Source organism: Malus sylvestris, chromosome 13, assembly GCF_916048215.2.
Source record: "Malus sylvestris chromosome 13, drMalSylv7.2, whole genome shotgun sequence".
NCBI classification, from domain to species: domain Eukaryota; kingdom Viridiplantae; phylum Streptophyta; class Magnoliopsida; order Rosales; family Rosaceae; genus Malus; species Malus sylvestris.
Window position 1 is genome coordinate 8,334,944 of NC_062272.1, and position 18,076 is coordinate 8,353,019.

The following is an 18,076-nucleotide window of genomic DNA, read 5'->3' on the forward strand; positions in this document are numbered from 1 at the left end:
ATGATGTGTCAATCAAATGCCAGATGCATTTAATGATGCAACGAAAGTGATTAAATCACATATACTTGTTGCAAATGTGCCTACAAGAATTAATGTCCCTGTTTGGACAAAATAATGAGGCAGTAAATGAGTTATCTGTTACACGCCTGAAGTGTGACAAACCCTCAGACTCAAAAGATTCAGTCTTTTGAAAGAAGAAGAATATGACATTACTGAATTATTACATTCCCAAAGCATAACTGTTGCATGCCAGAAGCATGACAGTTGCCGCATGGATACACATCCCAAAAAGGACAATCCGCGGACATGGGAATGTTAATGTCTCATGCATGAAGCATGATAGACGTATAGGTTCCAATGACTCAACTCCCGGAAGTGGAGATTAAAATTCAAGCTCTATAACGCTCAAGACGAGGTTATGATCCGCATTCTCTAAATTACGATTATCCTGGAAGAGATAGTGCAATGCCCTTGAAGAGGCAATGGATATCCAAAGAAATAAAAAGTTTTTATGCATGCGCATGCACAGGAGAATATGGGATCACGGATTGATGATAACCAATGGTAATTTTGGTTTTTACAAGTAGCTACTAAAATCATCAATGAGCTGTGTTGATATTGAGTCTCGTTCTTTTCAACGAAAAACAAAGATGGAGAAAGGCAATTCCATTACAATTGTGTAAGAACGTGGAAAAATAGACATATATACTTGAATACAACACAAATAGCCAAAAGATGTTGAACCCAAAAGGTTACATATAGGCATTTGTAATGCAGTGAAATACACTCACATGATATGACACAAGGTTACTAATTGAAACCTGAAATTATACTCGTGTAAACAAGTTCATATGAATGGAGAATTATATACGAAGGGTTGTGAGTCGCCCGCATCATATCTCTATAAGTAAATCCCTCAATTATACATGGAAACAAGTTGCTCTGTATAAATTCCAAAGGAAAATGTGTCATGAAGTGTAGAAAATCCCTGAAGGATTCATATTGCTTGAAGTAAGCCCCGGAAGGGTAAAACATAAAATATGTACTCAATACCAATGGATGGTATAAATTACCTTAGTAAGTACTATCATTATTATATTGTTGCAACATACTAAAATCTCTTGCAAGAATCGATGACATTAAATTAGAACTCCTGAAGAGTTGATGATATTAAAATTGAGACTCCTGAAGAGTCAAGAAAGATTATAAAGTGTTGAGAGAAATATTGTCTCGAACTGCAGATCAAACAATACGCCAACACAAATATTATCCATGATGTTTATGATATTAAAGTACTATATGGATTGAAGATTATGAGTTGAATACTCAAATATTTAGACACTAAGAATGATCATTTATCTTCATGAGGGAAAAGTTGAATTGATATTTGGTCCAGAAGTACCACATCTTAGTGCAAAATATGCTTTATTATATTTGACACAATACATTGAATGAAATAAAGCTTATCTATTGATATCTCCGAAAAATTACAGACATGTACGTACACATGAAAACATGAGGAAGACTTCACAAAGATTGCTCATGTGAAGCCTCAGTACTCGGAAGTACTCCAGAAAAGGGAGGCACCAGAGGTTGATTATTTGGAACCTCAGTATTTGGTGAAACTTCGGACGGTTGAGACAATGGGTGTCTTTGGAATAAAGACTTGAACCCTTGATTGTCATTTTGAGTCCGACCTTCGGATTCCAGTAGCTGATCGAGCTTTCTTTTCATGCTCGTTGAGTAATTATTTGCAAGCATCTGTAACATTCTACTCTCGTGCTTGAGTCCTCTAATCTTTTGTTTAAGACTTGCCACCTCAGCCATTAATTATTCAACTTGGTGAGATTAAACAAGTAGGCGTTGACCCATATTAGAAACAGAGCTCGCACATTGAATACTGAGAGCCAACGAGTCTTGAACGGCCGACTCATCAGACCAGTTTGAAAGGATTTTGTTATCCTTGGGAGTGAGAAGATTCCTAGCTACCACTATAGCGGTTAGGTCATTCTTCATCACAAAATTTCTAACCGTAAGGAGACCATTTGAAGATAAGAAAGACGGGCACCATATATTATCCTGATGGGGCTCGCCTGTATTAGTCCTAAGACTCAAATCTAAGCAAATGTTAGATTGGCAAGCCATTTTCAGAAATTGATGAAAGAAAAAGGTTGGATATAGTGAAATCTCATAAATACAGCAGAGACAATTTTCACAAGTGGGAAATCTTCAAAGTGTGCAAATTTAAATACAATCAATACCTCTATAAAAGAAGAGGCAACAGAGCCACTTGTTCAGAGATCGAAGAGGCACAGCTCTCTGAATTTCAAAAGCCAGCTTTTCCTGAATAAAGTTTGTTGACATTTTTTAGACGCAATCTCAGCTTTTGGATATCACATACAATTTTGTCAAAGATCTCTGATAAAGTTGAGAATGCGTGAATTTCACTATTCCAACTACAACACTGTTGCCAACAAGCGTGGATGACAAAGTCACATCCACACCACTACCTGCTATTGGGGAAATCTCTATAGATGTCGACTTTCATCCTCCATGGCAAGGAACACATCCAAAACTCTTAACTCTCTCTCTCATTGTCGAAGATGCATCTGCAACCAAACCTCTCAACATACTCAGTTTTCTTTCTCTCCGAGAATACCTCTTCAAAACAAGTCACACCAGAGCAAGAGTATCTCATATCATCAGGGTCGAAAGCAAGAGTATCTCATATCATGCAATCTCTCTCATTTCCTTTGTCCTTATTCTTACCTGCAAAGACAAGGATAAAGAAAGCAATATGTCGAAACCTTCACTCAAACTCCCGGTAAAGAACCGACTGCCTGGAACCTTTCCTAATTGCTTACCTAGCTCTCGAGTAGTCATCTTCAACTGTTGTTGGAGCTGGGTCTCCAGTCACCAAGAAGTGATGAGCCATTCAAATGCAAGGGTTGCATTCCACTCCTGCATCAGATGGAAAATACTGCAGGAGAATATGTCACACGTGCATGGGGGAAAACCAAGGAAAATACTACTGAAGCAAAGGGAGCAAGTAAGGAAAGTGAAAATGATACATTGAAGCATGTGGAGACAAGCGCAACAAACACGTGTTGATTCATCCCAACAAAACCGAAGATCACTTGCCACGTGAAGTTCCTCATGGTCCAATTTCATTCAAGATCAAGCCTCGAAGTCCTTGAAGAAATCACAAGTTCGATTCAAGATTAAGTGTCCACCATCCTTAAATAAAATTCAGCTTTAGATAAAATGAGTAAATTCAGACTTTTGAAACAAGTATAGCAGAAAGCCCTCTAGCTCAGTTCAAGAACAAACCTGTGGAAAGCTAACAATAAGTAAAGCACCTCTTTCGACAACTCTTCTTACTAAGAGACTGAAGCAGAATGATCAACGATTAGCTTAAATGATTTGAAAACAGGGGGAAATACTCAGAGCAACTCCAGTGTAGGAGCCCTCCCCCTAGACTATTCACTATTTAATCCACCTAGTGAACAGTAACTGCCCTTAATGAATAGTGCATTCCCCTAGCAATTGCCTTTTGCATCTCCACCCCAGCACTGAATAGCCCTGACAATTGGTAATAAAATATTAGTATTTTTTATTTATAATTAATATTATATTATTTACTTTGTATAAATTAATATTATATTATTAATTATATTAATATTATAAGGGAATCCAACACTATCTCCAACAGTTCACCACAACTAAAAAAACAAAAAAAAAACGCACAGAAGCTACGAGACGGCGCAGACGATGACGAAGCTAACCGCCTACTGTAGCCTTAGTCCCTGTCGTTGTCGTCGTCGACATGGGACGACGAGGAGGAGGTCGCGGGAGAAGATCCTTATCTTCGACGATGCCATCGACGACGAGTCCACGGTTGTCCCACCTTTTTTGTGGAAGAAGTTGTGGCTGTTCACCGAACCAGGTTTCCTGATGAGCATAGCGTTCCTGGATCCGGGCAATTTAGAAGGGGATCTCAATCGTTGCAGAGGAGATGATGGTTGACGTCGCCCAGACGTCAGCCTTGCGTTACATGGCTCTCGGGCTGGCAATCGCTTCCGGGCCTATCGCTCGAGCTTGGCCTGTCCCTCGGGCTCCCAAACGCTGGAGCATGTCCACCATGCAACAACCCACTGTTCAATCCACTATACCCCGAGCAAATGTTCCTGTTGGAGCTGCCCTCATCAGGGGGAGCATCCAAAACAGATCAAGGTTTTAACAAGGTAACCCATGTTGATATATGGGCATCCAAGGATGGGTGTTGAAAACATTGGTATTGTTATGAATGCCCACACACACATTGTCAATGCCCTTGCAAGTTGAAATAGACTTTGGAAACAAAATGGTTGTTTTTCAAAACATGCGATGTAAATTTCAAACTATAAGAACTTGTTTGTATGAAGCCGCTCTATAAATAGAACGCTCCGACTGCAATTAAAGAAGGTAGAGAGAATCACGGTAGAGATAAAGGAAAGAAGAGGTAGAGAGAATCACGGTACAGAGAGAGGAAAGAAGAGGAAGAGAGAAAAAAGAGGAAGAAGAGTTATTTTTGTACTCTTATTTTTCAGATTATAGTGAAAGCATCAATGCTGCCCCGAGGATGTACTCCAGTCACACTGACTGTAGAGGAACCTCGTAAATTTTATGTCTTGTTTATTTATTCCACTGCACCCACCATCAATTTTACAACACGTTATTAGCACGAGAAGCTCTCATGTCAGTGGAAAGTACAGCATCATAAATCCGGTGAAGCACTATCTACCTCTTACCTCTATCAGTTAAAATCTCACAGAATAAAAGGTATGTCCATTTTTCATCTTTCCTAACGCGCCAGAAGCGCCACACCAAATTCCGGTAAGAATTGATATTTACAACGATCTGTAGTCGTCACGTTGGTGGAAGGTTAACAATTTTGTACTCTTATTTTTCAGATTATAGTGAAAGCATCAATGCTAACCCGAGGATGTACTCCAGTCACGCTGACTGTAGAGGAACCTCGTAAATTTTGTATCTTGTTTATTTATTCCACTACACCCACTATCAATTTTACAACAAAAGATCATTTGTTCCAGAAAACGAAGAAATGTTGAGCTGAGCTATAAACTTTTACAGATTTGAGAACAAGAGATATATAGAGATGTATATGTACAGAACAACACAGATATCAGAACAACGAAGAGGCTAAGCGACATCCCCCGCCATCTCCCCAAAACTAGGAATTCCACCATCCTTCAACAATTCACTATTTCAGAAGCCATTTCCTCGTATTCAGTAGAGTATTAATAAAACATTTATCCACTGTTCATGCATCAATTACTTCAACAAGCTCTCGTATTTAATTTTCCGCCCCCAGCTGCCTATACAACATTCCTTTACCTATATGCAGCACCACTCTCACAAGAACAACATCTGTGCTGCTGCTGCTGCTCCGTCCTTCTGTAAGACATATCAACTCTCTTGAACCACCTCCTCCCTCTCCTTCACAATAGCTTCCATGCTGCACCAATAGGAAATTTACGCTGACAGTTATTAACAATCTTCAGAAAAGTACCAATCGAGGCAGCAAATAATATTTCCTGTGCGTATAGAATGAACGGGGGAACAGGGACTACACCATTAACCTTGACAGGGGAAAAGAGCAGGGACGATGAACCAAAAAATAACTAAATGTCAAACACGTCCTCTCAGGCCTTAACTTCCCATAATATTTCCTTAAATTTTTTAATAAAAATATACCCCCGACTAATTATACTTCAGATATCATTTTCAATACCTATGTTCCTTGCCAACAAGCCAAAACGCTTTGTGAACAGCCACATGGACCTACATCCAATCCGAGCAGGGTTCTAACTAAATTTAAATCCGAGCTAGCATGTTCATCCCTCAATTGGGTTTGATGAATCTAAACCCTGGTTAGTCAGGCCAGGTCACATTTCAATGATTTCATTGCATATTCAACACTAGTGTTTATCTTCCTTAGCGGCTTTACAAAGCAAACAAAACCTTCCAATCTGTTTCTTCTGTTACAGGAACTTCAAGATTGTGAGACTGCTCAAATTAACAGATGAGAAATTTAGAAGAAAAGAACAAAGTATTCCTAGGATACCAATAAACAAAGATGTCCAAATCAATTTTCCTCATGACGTTTTCTTATTGAACGATCATATGCATTTCTGAATCGAAGGGTATTAACGAAGTTTAATACTTTTTCATCAATGATGGATGAAGGTTGGACAATTGGCACAGTTGTGGCAGCAATCAAAGCGGAATTTGATGAACAGATGGGGGGCCGAGGGAAAGCCAGATACTAATGCATATGCAGCACATGGCTCCGCGCTCTAACAGAGCAAATGGTTTGAGATTAATTTCTAGCTGCTTGTATAGTTCTTCCCCAATCGCGCGATATTCCAATTCCAATCAAAGTCAGTAAATTTAACATCAAATGTTAAATCAAAATGTTTCCAAATATTACCCCCTTTCTGGTTCTAATTAAAGAATATATAATCTTCCATATAAAATATGTTTAGCAAATGGAAACTAATGATATAATACACAAGGAAAAACCAGACAGATTTCATACCAAAAATACAGACGAACAACATCAAAAAAGCCTTAAAAACAGAAGCAGATTATCCACCAATAGACAAAAACAAATATTAAACGCTGAGAATTAACGCTAAAAAGGAACAGAATTTACCAGGAATATCCTTCCGCGGTGTCGACGGAGCAGAGGCGTAGCAAAGAATCGACTTCCCCAAGACGGAGAGGCTCCATAGGATCCCCGCCACATACAACACCATCACCAATCCCAGCACCCACGGCATCAATAAGAACCCAATGAAGAAAGTCACCGATCCGCACAGCATCAGAGCCATCGAAATCCCCAGCATCAACGACGCGAACCCAGCCGGAGAGATCTGCGCCGTCGACGCCGCCGGCGGCCGCCTCAACGACGACGAAGACGAAGACGGCGGCATCACCGTGGAGTTATCGGAGAATTGAATCGGCGTGGGTGGAGATCGGAGGAGGTTAAGAACCAGAGCCGATAGCTCGTAGAAAACCCTAGATTGTTGGTCTTGTTCCTGCTGCCTCCGCATCATCTTTCCTTCTTATTTTCTCGGGAAATTTAGAAAATTGAGGTCAACAACTCTTAAGAAAAACCTAAATCCTTCGAAATCGAAATCGAAATTTGGGCGAATTTTTGCTAGAATCGAGGCAATCGGATAATGAAGTCGGTTTGGATTGGATAGAGTTCTTTCTCTTCTGAATCCTTTTGTAATAATTAAAATGCAAGTGGTGAGTTTTGAGAGGCAGAGGTTTGTTTGTTTCTTTTGATAAATCTCAGAGAGAGAAAGAACCGGATTTTCCTTTTCTTTTATTTTATTTTCTCGGAAAATCGGCTGTTTGGATTGGAAGAAAATAACAGAGAAAAGAAAATAAAGAGGGGAGGGAAAATCAGCTATAAATGGAAACTTCAGCTATTTGCGCGCTTTATCCGGAAAGCCAAAAATAAAAAAAATAAAAAATAAAAGGAGGTCGTTTGGGATAGGACGACACGTATGCTGAGGGCACCTGGCGGGCGCGATGTGGATTGGAGTGGAGCTGCAGTCAGTGATGGGCTGTGGGACCTTATCCTCTCCCACAGACGGTTTACAAACGGACTGGGATTGTCTGTCCTCCCATTTCGGTGCCCTCCTCGTGCCCTCCTATTTTGTGTGGTCACGATTAAGCCACGTCAACATTTTATATTATTTTTTTATAAAAATAATAAAACAAAAAAAAATAGTAATATAAAATGTTGACCTAACTTAACCGTGACCACATAAACAGTAAGGCACGAGGAGAGCATCGAAATGGAAGGGCAGACAATCCAAATCTTTTACAAACTACTAATACACTTATAGCAAAAATATTGTACAATTTTATTCTTTTTGTTGACAGAAGAATTGTGAGTTTGATGACTCATCCCATCCCGTCATATTGCTATTATTTGTGGGTTTGAATTTTATTAGGCATTTTTTGCTAAAATGGTCGTCTATATTGGTATAACTTTCATTTTAGTCTTTGAAATTTTAAATCGATAGAGATGGTTGTTAAGTTTGTTTACCATCAATCATTTTTTTTCTTTTATGAACAATCTTTGTGAAAAAAAGATCAAAATGATAAAAATACATTCAATTTAATAAACAATAAACAAAATGATTTGACAAAATCTAATAACATTTTTGTCATTGCAGTCCTATTTAATAAAAATTTATTATGAAATAACTAAAATAATTGACAATAGATAAATTCAGAAACCATTACTACAAATTTTAAATCACAGGAACCAAATCTTGTTAGAGCTCGAAAAAGGAACATATTGGGGCCCAAAGCTTTTCTTTGCACGTTGGCATGTTTAAGATATTTAAGATATTTTTCTAATCAAATGGTGCCAAATTTGAAGTCAGATCATTCATTGAAGTTGATCCACAAAATTATTAAACTTCTATGAAATTGGGATGCAATGAGATCTCAATCCCATATACGTGGCATTTCATATCCCTCAAATATCATATATATATATATATATATATATGTTCAATTTCATACCCTGACCAGGCCCATTAGTTAACAAATCTCAGTTTGCACAACTTCAACAAAATTACATACATGTCAATGTCATCAGCAGCCAAGCCCCTCTAGACTATTTTTCAAAAACAATTTCAGCTACATAAAGAATCAATTATGTATACTTTTTAGTATAATCAATTATACTTTAAATAAAATTACATGCATGCCATTAGCCCAAACCTCTTCGACCATTTTTGCACAAATTGTTTCACTTATGTGTAGAATTAGTTTTGTTTTATCAATTTGTGTACCTTTTAGTAAAACTAGTTTGTACATACAATTTTAGATTTTTATCACAAATGGTTCTTGAAATTGATCCACACCATCAAGATGATCCTTGAAATTAAAAATCAATCAATGTAGTCCCTGAAAATAGGTGTTGCAAATCAATGTGGCTTTTCCGCCACAATTATGTTAAAATTTTCATTAAGTATTGATGTGGCACATAAATGGGCCTCACAAGACATATGGGTTTTTATCACAAATAGTCTCTAAAATTGACCCACACCATCAATATGGTCCCTGAAATGGAAAATCAATAAATGCAGTCCTTGAAAATAGGTGTTGCAAATCAAAATGATCCTTCTTGCCACAATTCTGCAAAAAAAAATTCTTATGTGCTGTTGTGAGTTTAATAATTAATTAAAAAATTATCTAAATACTTTTTTGCATAATGATTTTTTTTTCTTATTGTATGGCCTACTCCGAAGAGAGATCCCTTCCATAAATTCTTAAAGGCACAAGGCTTAACCAAGGCCCAAGATGGGGTGTGGAAATAGTTTTCAACCAACAATAGACGTACCTCAGTTATAACCTCATTATCTCAAGGCCGACCTCGCCGTTCTTTGCATCAGCAGACCACTAGGGAAGCGCCGAACAAGCTCTCCAAAATTAAGGTTGTGAGGATGTTGATCGCCTAAATGTTAACAGTGATGTCCCAGTAGTTGTTGCCAATGGGTCAAGTTGTCATCAAATGTGATCTCGATCCAGGTTCAATTCGGTAAAGGGTGTCGAAATGTGTAAAGATGGGTGTATTGAAATTTTTGTAGAGAATAGAGAGCAATAGAGGTAGAGAAATGTGGGCTGGGATCGGAGGTGATTGCAGGACTGTGTTTTTGGGTTTTGACAATTTTTTTATTAACTATTAAATTATTAAGCCTATTTGTAATTTTTTTTTAAATTTAATTAGACTTGTGTGACCCATTTATGAGACATATCAGCACATAACATAAATTTTGACATAATTATGACGGAAAGACTACATTAATTTGAGACACTTACTTGCAAGACTACATTGATCAATTTCCAATTTTAGAGATCATTTTGATGTCCCGGGTCAATTTCATGGACCATTTTGATGTTGTAAGTTAATTTCAAGGATCATTTGTGAGAAATATGACTTATGGGGCTCATTTATATACACATCAGCACTTAACAGAATTGTGACGGACTGATCACATTGATTTGCGACACCTATTTTTAGGAACTCCATTGATTGATTTTCAATTTTTGGGACTATCTTAATAGCAAGGGTCAATTTTAGGACCATTTGAAATAAAAATCCTATAAGTTTTAATAAAATCAGTTTGTATACGTTAGAAAAATAAAAAAATTAATTAAAAGAGTTTGAAAACTTTGAGTTTTAACGATAAAGACAAAATAAATGGTAAAGTAAATGGTATCATGGTTGACTTTTTAGTGTAAAAATATGATTTTTCATTAACGTGAACAGTGTCGAGAGCTTTTTATTAAAGTTCACTAGAAAAATATCTTGTAAAAAAGACAACATAATTATCTATAAAATCAGTTTGTATACTTAAAAAAAATATCTTGTGAAAAAAACAACATAATTATCTATAAAATCAGTTTGTATACTTAAAAAAAATATCTTGTGAAAAAAACAACATAATTATCTATAAAATCAGTTTACCTATTTGTACAATTAATTTTGTATATTTTAATGTCAGCGGTCAAACCTACAACCCTCACCAGCTGTAGATTCAAAAACTTTCCTTGTTTGATGAATAGACATATATTATTAAATTAACAATGATGGTTAAGTATGGGAACACGTATTTTGACTAATGGGGACATCCATTATTGATATGACATGAAACGTTTTCCTCATGTACAACATTCTCATAATTCATATAAATAATACACTTTCATGCATTTTCTTTTAGTTATTATTCTTAATTTTGTATCGGGGTTAGTAGTGATAATTAAGTTGTTGCATTTAAAAGGGTTGATTCAGTTGGTAAGGTTTTTATCTTGTGTGTTGCTCTATCAAAGTTTGAGTTTCGCTGGCAACAGTTCTTGTTAGTGCCTTATTTGTAAATTTCTACGTAAATTTATATATGTGGCAGCTAGCAATTAGATGCCACACGTAAGCCTTTTTGGCTCGAGATTGTGGATATACCTTGCGTTGGTGATGAGAATAACCAATCTCCCCCTAAACTTAATTGAAACAAGTAATTTGTTACATTTACGAATTTGTATCAAATAATAGGTTGAATATCAAGTATATCATTCTCATAATTTGATCATGTTTCATATAACGTATATTATTAAGGAAGAAGGCCTTATGATTAAACATTCATATAAGTCCTAATATGACCTTAGAATATTATACAAAATAAAAAATTCAAAAAATACCTTTCTATACTTACAATCTTCTGCAAGGTCTAAACTTACTCTTTCATTTATCAATTGTGAAATGACAATATACTCATTGGATGGTTAATATACGTGTATTTATGAAAATTTCTAAGATTTCGAAAATATACCAAGGTAAAATCATGTGTGCATGGTCAAGAAAAATTCTCCTGCATATACAAAGTGTAAAAAACATCTCTTAAAAATTATAATAGAAAACAACATAACATATTTTTAGAAGCGCATAGCACCTGTGAATAAAAGAAATAAAAAAGATTTTCGAATGCGTAAGCACATTCAGAATGGCAAGTGTTGTATTAAGCGACAAGTAAATAGCGACAGAAAGAAGCAATACTTCTGTCTTGATTGGATAAGAATGTGGCATTCGCCAAAAATGTACGCAATAGCCATGGACATTTGTGGTTATAAAGTCAAGCTTCTCGATCGTCTTGTAGTGCGCACAAGAAAATTGACACTTGTGTAAGGCCTGGATTCATGGGCCTAAATTTTGGTCAGATTGTCCAGCCCAGTAAATTCAGGCCCAACTGACCTTGTGCTTCTTCAAGATTATAAGTTCCACCCTCACAAAGGAGTCCAATTCCTCCAAAATCAAGAGATTCAAGTCATGATGTTGTGCGGAATCCATTTGTGTTTACATTCTCATATAGTCAGGAAACAAAAGAGTAATTCGTAATCGAAAATTCGAAATCCAACTTTGTGTTGTAATTTCAATTACGTATAAGTAAACATATACCAAAAATGTTGACCTTCAATTGTTTGAAAAGAAATCATGATTTTTAACTAACTTGGCCAAACTCGGATCTGCATAATGCTTTAAACTTTCTTCTTAAGGTTAAATAATTGGTGGTTGGTGGTGGACTGGAAATTGACAATTCTTAAAGGTCCAGAGTTAATTAGGGCATAAATAAATCCATACAATTACAGAGAAATGTCATCATCGTTGATCCTTTTAGGTCAAATAAAAATCGAACATAAAAACAAAACATGCATAGATTGTATCTTGCTTATCAATATTAACTGCAAATAACATGCATGACTATAGCTGCTGCTGTTGTTGTTGATGACCATGCATGCATACTCATGGCAACCATCCTCCCATGTAATTACTCACGCTTGGACCTGCTGTCACCACCGATATTGGATCATTCTGATATCTGCAAAATTAAACAAGCACATTCATTCAATGAGAAAGATGACTCAAAACCAGAAAGAGAAAGAAAGAGAGAGTATCATCCATATATTACGAGTCTTAAACTTCACAATAGTCACTGACATTAGTTGTACAAAATCGGGCACGCGAAAGGCCTATAAGTGGCTAATTAGTGATGTTCAATTTAATTAAAATGCTAATTAACTGGGTTTAGCATAGAGGCTAATTAAATACTGAAGACCTAGACCTGGCATCCACACCTTCTAGGTTCAAGCAAGAGGAGATTTCAAGCACAGCATAGACTTAATTAGGTTTGGAGGCCAAATTAAAAAACTTAGGGAGTTTGATTATATTATAAAATGCAGTACTAGTACAAGTACATACCCAATCTGTAAAGTCGGCTCGCAGTCCAAGGGATGGAAGAAGACATCACCCTGGGCCGCCTGAGCTTGTTGGCGGCCGTACTCGTCGGCATTTGCATTCAGTTGGAGTGCATGGTATCCCTCGAACAACTGCACAACATGAGCACCAAAAGGTCAGCTGGTGCGTGCTAAGTCTGGAAACAAAATCAACTTAATTGTTCAAAACTATTGACGTTTGCCTACCCTTTCCTTCAGGGTCTTATTTGCTTCGTTTAGCATGTGCTCCTGTGCATAAATCAAACAATAAATAAATAAATAAATATACAGGACGATGATATATATGCATTTGCGAAAACTGAAAAGCACGAAAACTTTCGTTGGCCAAGATGGGAAGAGTAAACTCAAATGAAAATACATAAGGATATATGTGTGCTCGTACCTTTCGCTGAAGATCTGTGAGCTGATCCAGCATACATTGGGTCTGTAACATAAGAATGCATACCAAGTTACAGATATCAGTTTATGTCATGCATGCTTCACTTAGAGGCAATCTGGAAAATCTGTTTCGTGTTCTTGGTTTTGGATTCCCAGTCTATACATACTAGGTAAAACTTTTTTTTATTTTTTATTTTGTTTTATTTTTTTATTTTGCAACAAGGATGATTTTTTCCATGCATTTATACACACGTCTGATTCACTCCATAGTTTTCAAATACAACATGATGCAAGCAGTTCAAATATCACAAAAAGTTAGAAAAGTTTATGGAGCACCTGACAAATATACATGAAAAATCTGTCACACAATAAAAACCTTGAAACAGCCAAATATTCAAGGAATCATTGAGAAAAAAGACAATATGTTAAATCAGTTTAAACTGTAATTAGGTGGCGATTGATGAGGTCAGGTACCCGTGTGGATCTGATCTGCTTCAGCGACATATCCAGCTGCCTTTCAAGTGATTCAAGATCTTTGCTGCTTAGAGGGCCAAGATCTTCTCCAAGGAGATTCCTAAGGTAGTTACAAGAAAGTTCGTACTTAGTAAACCTAATTTTTAGCCCTTAATTAAGGTTTATATAACTGAAGGTCGGAAAGGCAATAACCTTTGGTTTCGTTGTAGGGCTTCAAAACGTGCCTTGAGCTTCAAATACTCCTGCTGGCTACTCAACTCCTGCATATATATATATGAATTAGGAGGTTGTCATATATATATATTTGAATCCAAAACCTTTCCTACAAGGCACCTTAATCAGATTTTTGGTCTAATATACATACAAAAAAAAAATATTAATAAAGATTTCATATTGTACCAACATTTGAATTAGTAAAATGGGGAGGGATTGACCTATATATTTGAGCATGCCTAAAAACACCTTAAATTTCTATCTTCAAACTTAGCTTGTGGAGAATTCTGAAGTGAAAATGGGTACTGATTATAAACTCATACACTTTCTTTCATAAGCTAATCAATCAACACTAAGATTCTTTAATAGCAAGACAAAATGTTAAGCTTCTTTGAGTCCCAAACATTGAAGTATTTGTGTAAGTAATACATCAATACTAACAAAAACGTTGTGATTGTCTTTTATTAACAATCAAGCTATGCAACAACAATAAGATAGGGAGAGAGAGAAACAATTAGCAGTAGATAGAAAATAACCAAACCCTTGATTAGGAAATGAGTCAACTATGTATATCAACTAACACCCTCCTTCACTTGCATCTATCTTATGTGGGAAGAGGTAGACAAATGTAATAAGATTTAAGTGCAGTACCACCTTATAGGTTAACAAATTACCGAGGTCCGGGATGGGTACCGGTTAGAGGTTTCAAACTTAATTAGGACTTCATATAACCATTTATAGCTTATAAATCATGTGACAATATTAGACTTCAAAAACTAAGGATCGTTTGATAATCATTTCGTTTTCAGTTTTTTACTTTATCTGAAAACTAAAAACTTGTTTAGTAACTGCTTTTGGTTTTTAGTTTTCAGAAAAATGAATACTAAAAACTAAAATCGAAATAGTTACTAAACGGATTCCAAGTTATTATTTGTTAAAAGGCTAACACAATGTATATACAGTTGATACCAACAAGATCTTAATTGAAGGGAAAAACGAGTAAAAAAAAAGTTTCAATGTAAATTGTACTTTCTTCAAAACACTCTAAATATCCATAGGTTTGAGAATTAACCCTTGTCATAATGCAGTGTTTCTTGCCAGTGGTTTTGTTTCTTTTGTATCCAATCAATATTCCTTGTTATGTAGGGTAATAAGCAAGAAACTCCATATCAACTAATTAATTGAGATGAAAGTATTACCAAGGCCTCCCTTGTTGATACATTAGTCTCCGGTGCTCCATAGTTGCACTTCTGGTACCTCTCAAGAGTTTTGAGCGTGCTGTACAACAACATGAACAAACATGCATGTAAATTAAACTTTCTTTGAAACATTATTTGAAGGGTATAAATCATACAAAATATGAAATGATGGTTTAGGGGACAAAACAGACATCACAGGCCAGATAAAATGAGATCTTTTATGCGCGCGTGTGTAGGAAAACATATAATTAGCAAAAACAAGTATGAAATTCCTTGTCCATATACAAAATTCGAATTTAGTCACACCTTGACAATTTATCATTAGCTGAATGATATGAATGTTTATAGAGAGACTAATAGTATAAGTGTTAAGTCTTATACAATAAAAACAAATAAATACTGCTTGAAAAGCTCTACCTCTCAAGCTTGCAAATTTCATATTATCTAACATAAAATATGTGCAAATTAACTTAAACACTTCAATAGTTGCGTAATTAAAATACTTTATAATTCAGTTGGTACTACAAAATCTAAGAAGGTTTTACATCACTATTATCCAGATGCATTTGAAAAACCATCAAACAAAGATGAAAATTGAAAACGGACAAAAGCAAGGCGATTATATATATGTTAATTTCTCATAGAAATTAAACTTAATTAAATAAGAAACTTATAATTAATGCAGCGTACGAGAAAATATTAAGCCCTAACAATACGTGTAAGTACAAAAAGATTTTTTACTGATAAGATAGATCACTGGTAAATTAAGCAACTAGAAAATTCAGAAGTGATGGACGTAAAGAAGTCATTTTTGACATAAAGTCAGATCATAAAGAGTGAACAAGAAAAACCCTAAAGTCAGATCCAAGCCGAAATTGCAGATATTTAGTACTAATTACTCGATGTCAAGATGTGATTGAAAAACACAGTGGAAAACATGGGAAATCCTGTATATTTAAAGGACCCAAATGGGGAAGTCGAAAAACCAGGTAATTAACTGCTTGCTTTTGGCTTAATATTCCCAGGAATCTCAATTTAATTTAAAAAAAATAGAAAAATTGCTCGCCCCGAATTTTCTGTGAAAGAACAGAGATGATAACCTGAGAGCCTGAAATAGAATAGTTAATTAAGTTGAAAATCCCCTCAAAATATAACAATTTGTAAAAGAAGAGAATTTGGTAAAACAAAACCCTAGCTAAGTAATTAAGCAGCTAGCTTTTTGGAGAGAGAGAGAGAGGACCGGTTGATTCGTGAATGGCAGAGTTGTTCGATCCAATTGAAGATTAATTCGTCTGTTAGTTGGTTCTTCCTGGAAGAAATGAGAGCTGAAAATCCGAAAACAGATACAGGAAAAACAAAATATCTACACCTGATGAAGAACAAAAGCCTGAAACTAGTTAACTAAGCTGGCTAATCAGAAAGCTTCAAATGCTGAAAGGCTTTTGGATCGATCAGATCGCTCTTATGATCAGAAAATCAGGAAAAAAATAATGGAAAATTGAAATAAATTGAGTGAAGCCAAAGCTAGGGCGAGCAAATTGAGAAGAGAAAAAAGGCAAGGGCATTCTGGAAAACCACGTTCACAGAAGTCAAGGCGTTAATTAAGCATAGAGAGAGAGAGAGAGAGAGAGAGAGAGAGAGAGAGAACTTCTTTTGATGGCCTTTATCTTTATTTCCAGTTGCAGATCTAACAGCAATGCCGAAGCAGAAACACTCAACCTGCTAAAAACACCGAGGTAATCACCAAAACGACAACCGGAAAAACGCCGCTAAATGTCGTCAAATTTCAACAATTTAAGACAAAAGGCGATTTTTTTTTAAATAAATAAATAAACTTCACGAGGAGCTTTTGCCAAAGCGCTGCTGCTGCTGCTGATAATTCATAACTCATGATTCAGCAAGAGAAAACTAAAAACAGCAAAAAAAGGTTCACGGAAGCAAACGCCTAGGAGATCCAAAAAAGCACTCCAGAAATCATAGAAGAAGAAAGAAAGAAACAAAGAAACAAAAACAATTGAAATTAAATTATATCAAAACAAACGAAAGTTAATTACTTAGTTATATATGAAATAAGAAAGAAAGAGAGTGTATAAATTGATGTATGTGTGTGAGAGAAATTGCGATAGCCGAAATGGTACGAAAATGGAGGGAGGGAATAGGCGGGGGGTTTAGTTGTTTTGGTGAAATAATATAGGAGAGAGAACCTTGAACTACTGCAAAACTCGTACAGCTTTCCTCTATTGGAGAAGATGATGAGAGCAACCTCGGCATCGCAAAGAACGGAAAGCTCGTAGGCTTTCTTCAATAGTCCGTTCCTTCTCTTCGCAAAGGTCACCTGTCTGTTGATCTTGTTCTCTATCCTCTTCAATTCCACCCTCCCTCTTCCCATCTCTCTCTCTCTCTCTCTCTCTCTCCCCTTCCTCCTCCCTACCTCTCTCTCTCCTTCTCTCTGTCTCTCTGTCTCTCTCTGTCTGTCTGTCTGTCTGTCTCTCTCTCTCTCTCTCTCTCTCTCTCTCTCTCTCTCTCAATCAAAAAACAACTACAACAACAATAGTTGCAAAAAGCTTCCTCTTTTGCTTTACTTATATACTTTTCTTTTTCTATTTTCCTTTTTTATATAAATATGTATAATATTTTCATGGTTATCAGCTTAACACCATTACCATCTTCAATTCTCTCAGAGTCTCTCTCTCTCTCTGTTTCTCTCTCTAGCTTTGTGTTTTGGTTAACAATGATAAGACAGACTAATTGAGCAGAAGGAATCCAATTAATAGTTCAACTCAGTGGTGACTCTGAGACAGAGATGGAACCTAACGGTTGAGAGTATTAACAATTAACGTGAAACGGGTTTACTGTTTCGGTCTAATAGTCAAATGTTATATGAAGAGACACTTGCACATAATTGTATAAAATTATTAAATTAAAACATCACG

The 18,076-nt window shown here is 36.0% G+C and overlaps 2 protein-coding genes across 2 annotated transcripts; both read right to left on the reverse strand.

Annotated features, from left to right (window-relative positions):
• Window positions 1-5,012: 5,012 nt before the first annotated feature.
• Window positions 5,013-7,482, reverse strand: LOC126596780 (uncharacterized). Its single transcript, XM_050263443.1, has 2 exons — window positions 6,719-7,482; window positions 5,013-5,518 (listed from the first exon to the last, which is right to left on the reverse strand). The coding sequence occupies exons 1-2, from the start codon at window positions 7,119-7,121 to the stop codon at window positions 5,502-5,504; spliced, it is 420 nt and encodes a 139-aa protein (XP_050119400.1). The 5' UTR covers window positions 7,122-7,482; the 3' UTR covers window positions 5,013-5,501.
• Window positions 7,483-12,175: 4,693 nt separating this feature from the next.
• LOC126597520 (agamous-like MADS-box protein MADS4) lies at window positions 12,176-17,870 on the reverse strand. Its single transcript, XM_050264318.1, has 8 exons — window positions 17,348-17,870; window positions 15,144-15,222; window positions 13,924-13,991; window positions 13,732-13,831; window positions 13,262-13,303; window positions 13,066-13,107; window positions 12,845-12,972; window positions 12,176-12,464 (listed from the first exon to the last, which is right to left on the reverse strand). The coding sequence occupies exons 1-8, from the start codon at window positions 17,530-17,532 to the stop codon at window positions 12,389-12,391; spliced, it is 720 nt and encodes a 239-aa protein (XP_050120275.1). The 5' UTR covers window positions 17,533-17,870; the 3' UTR covers window positions 12,176-12,388.
• Window positions 17,871-18,076: the final 206 nt, after the last annotated feature.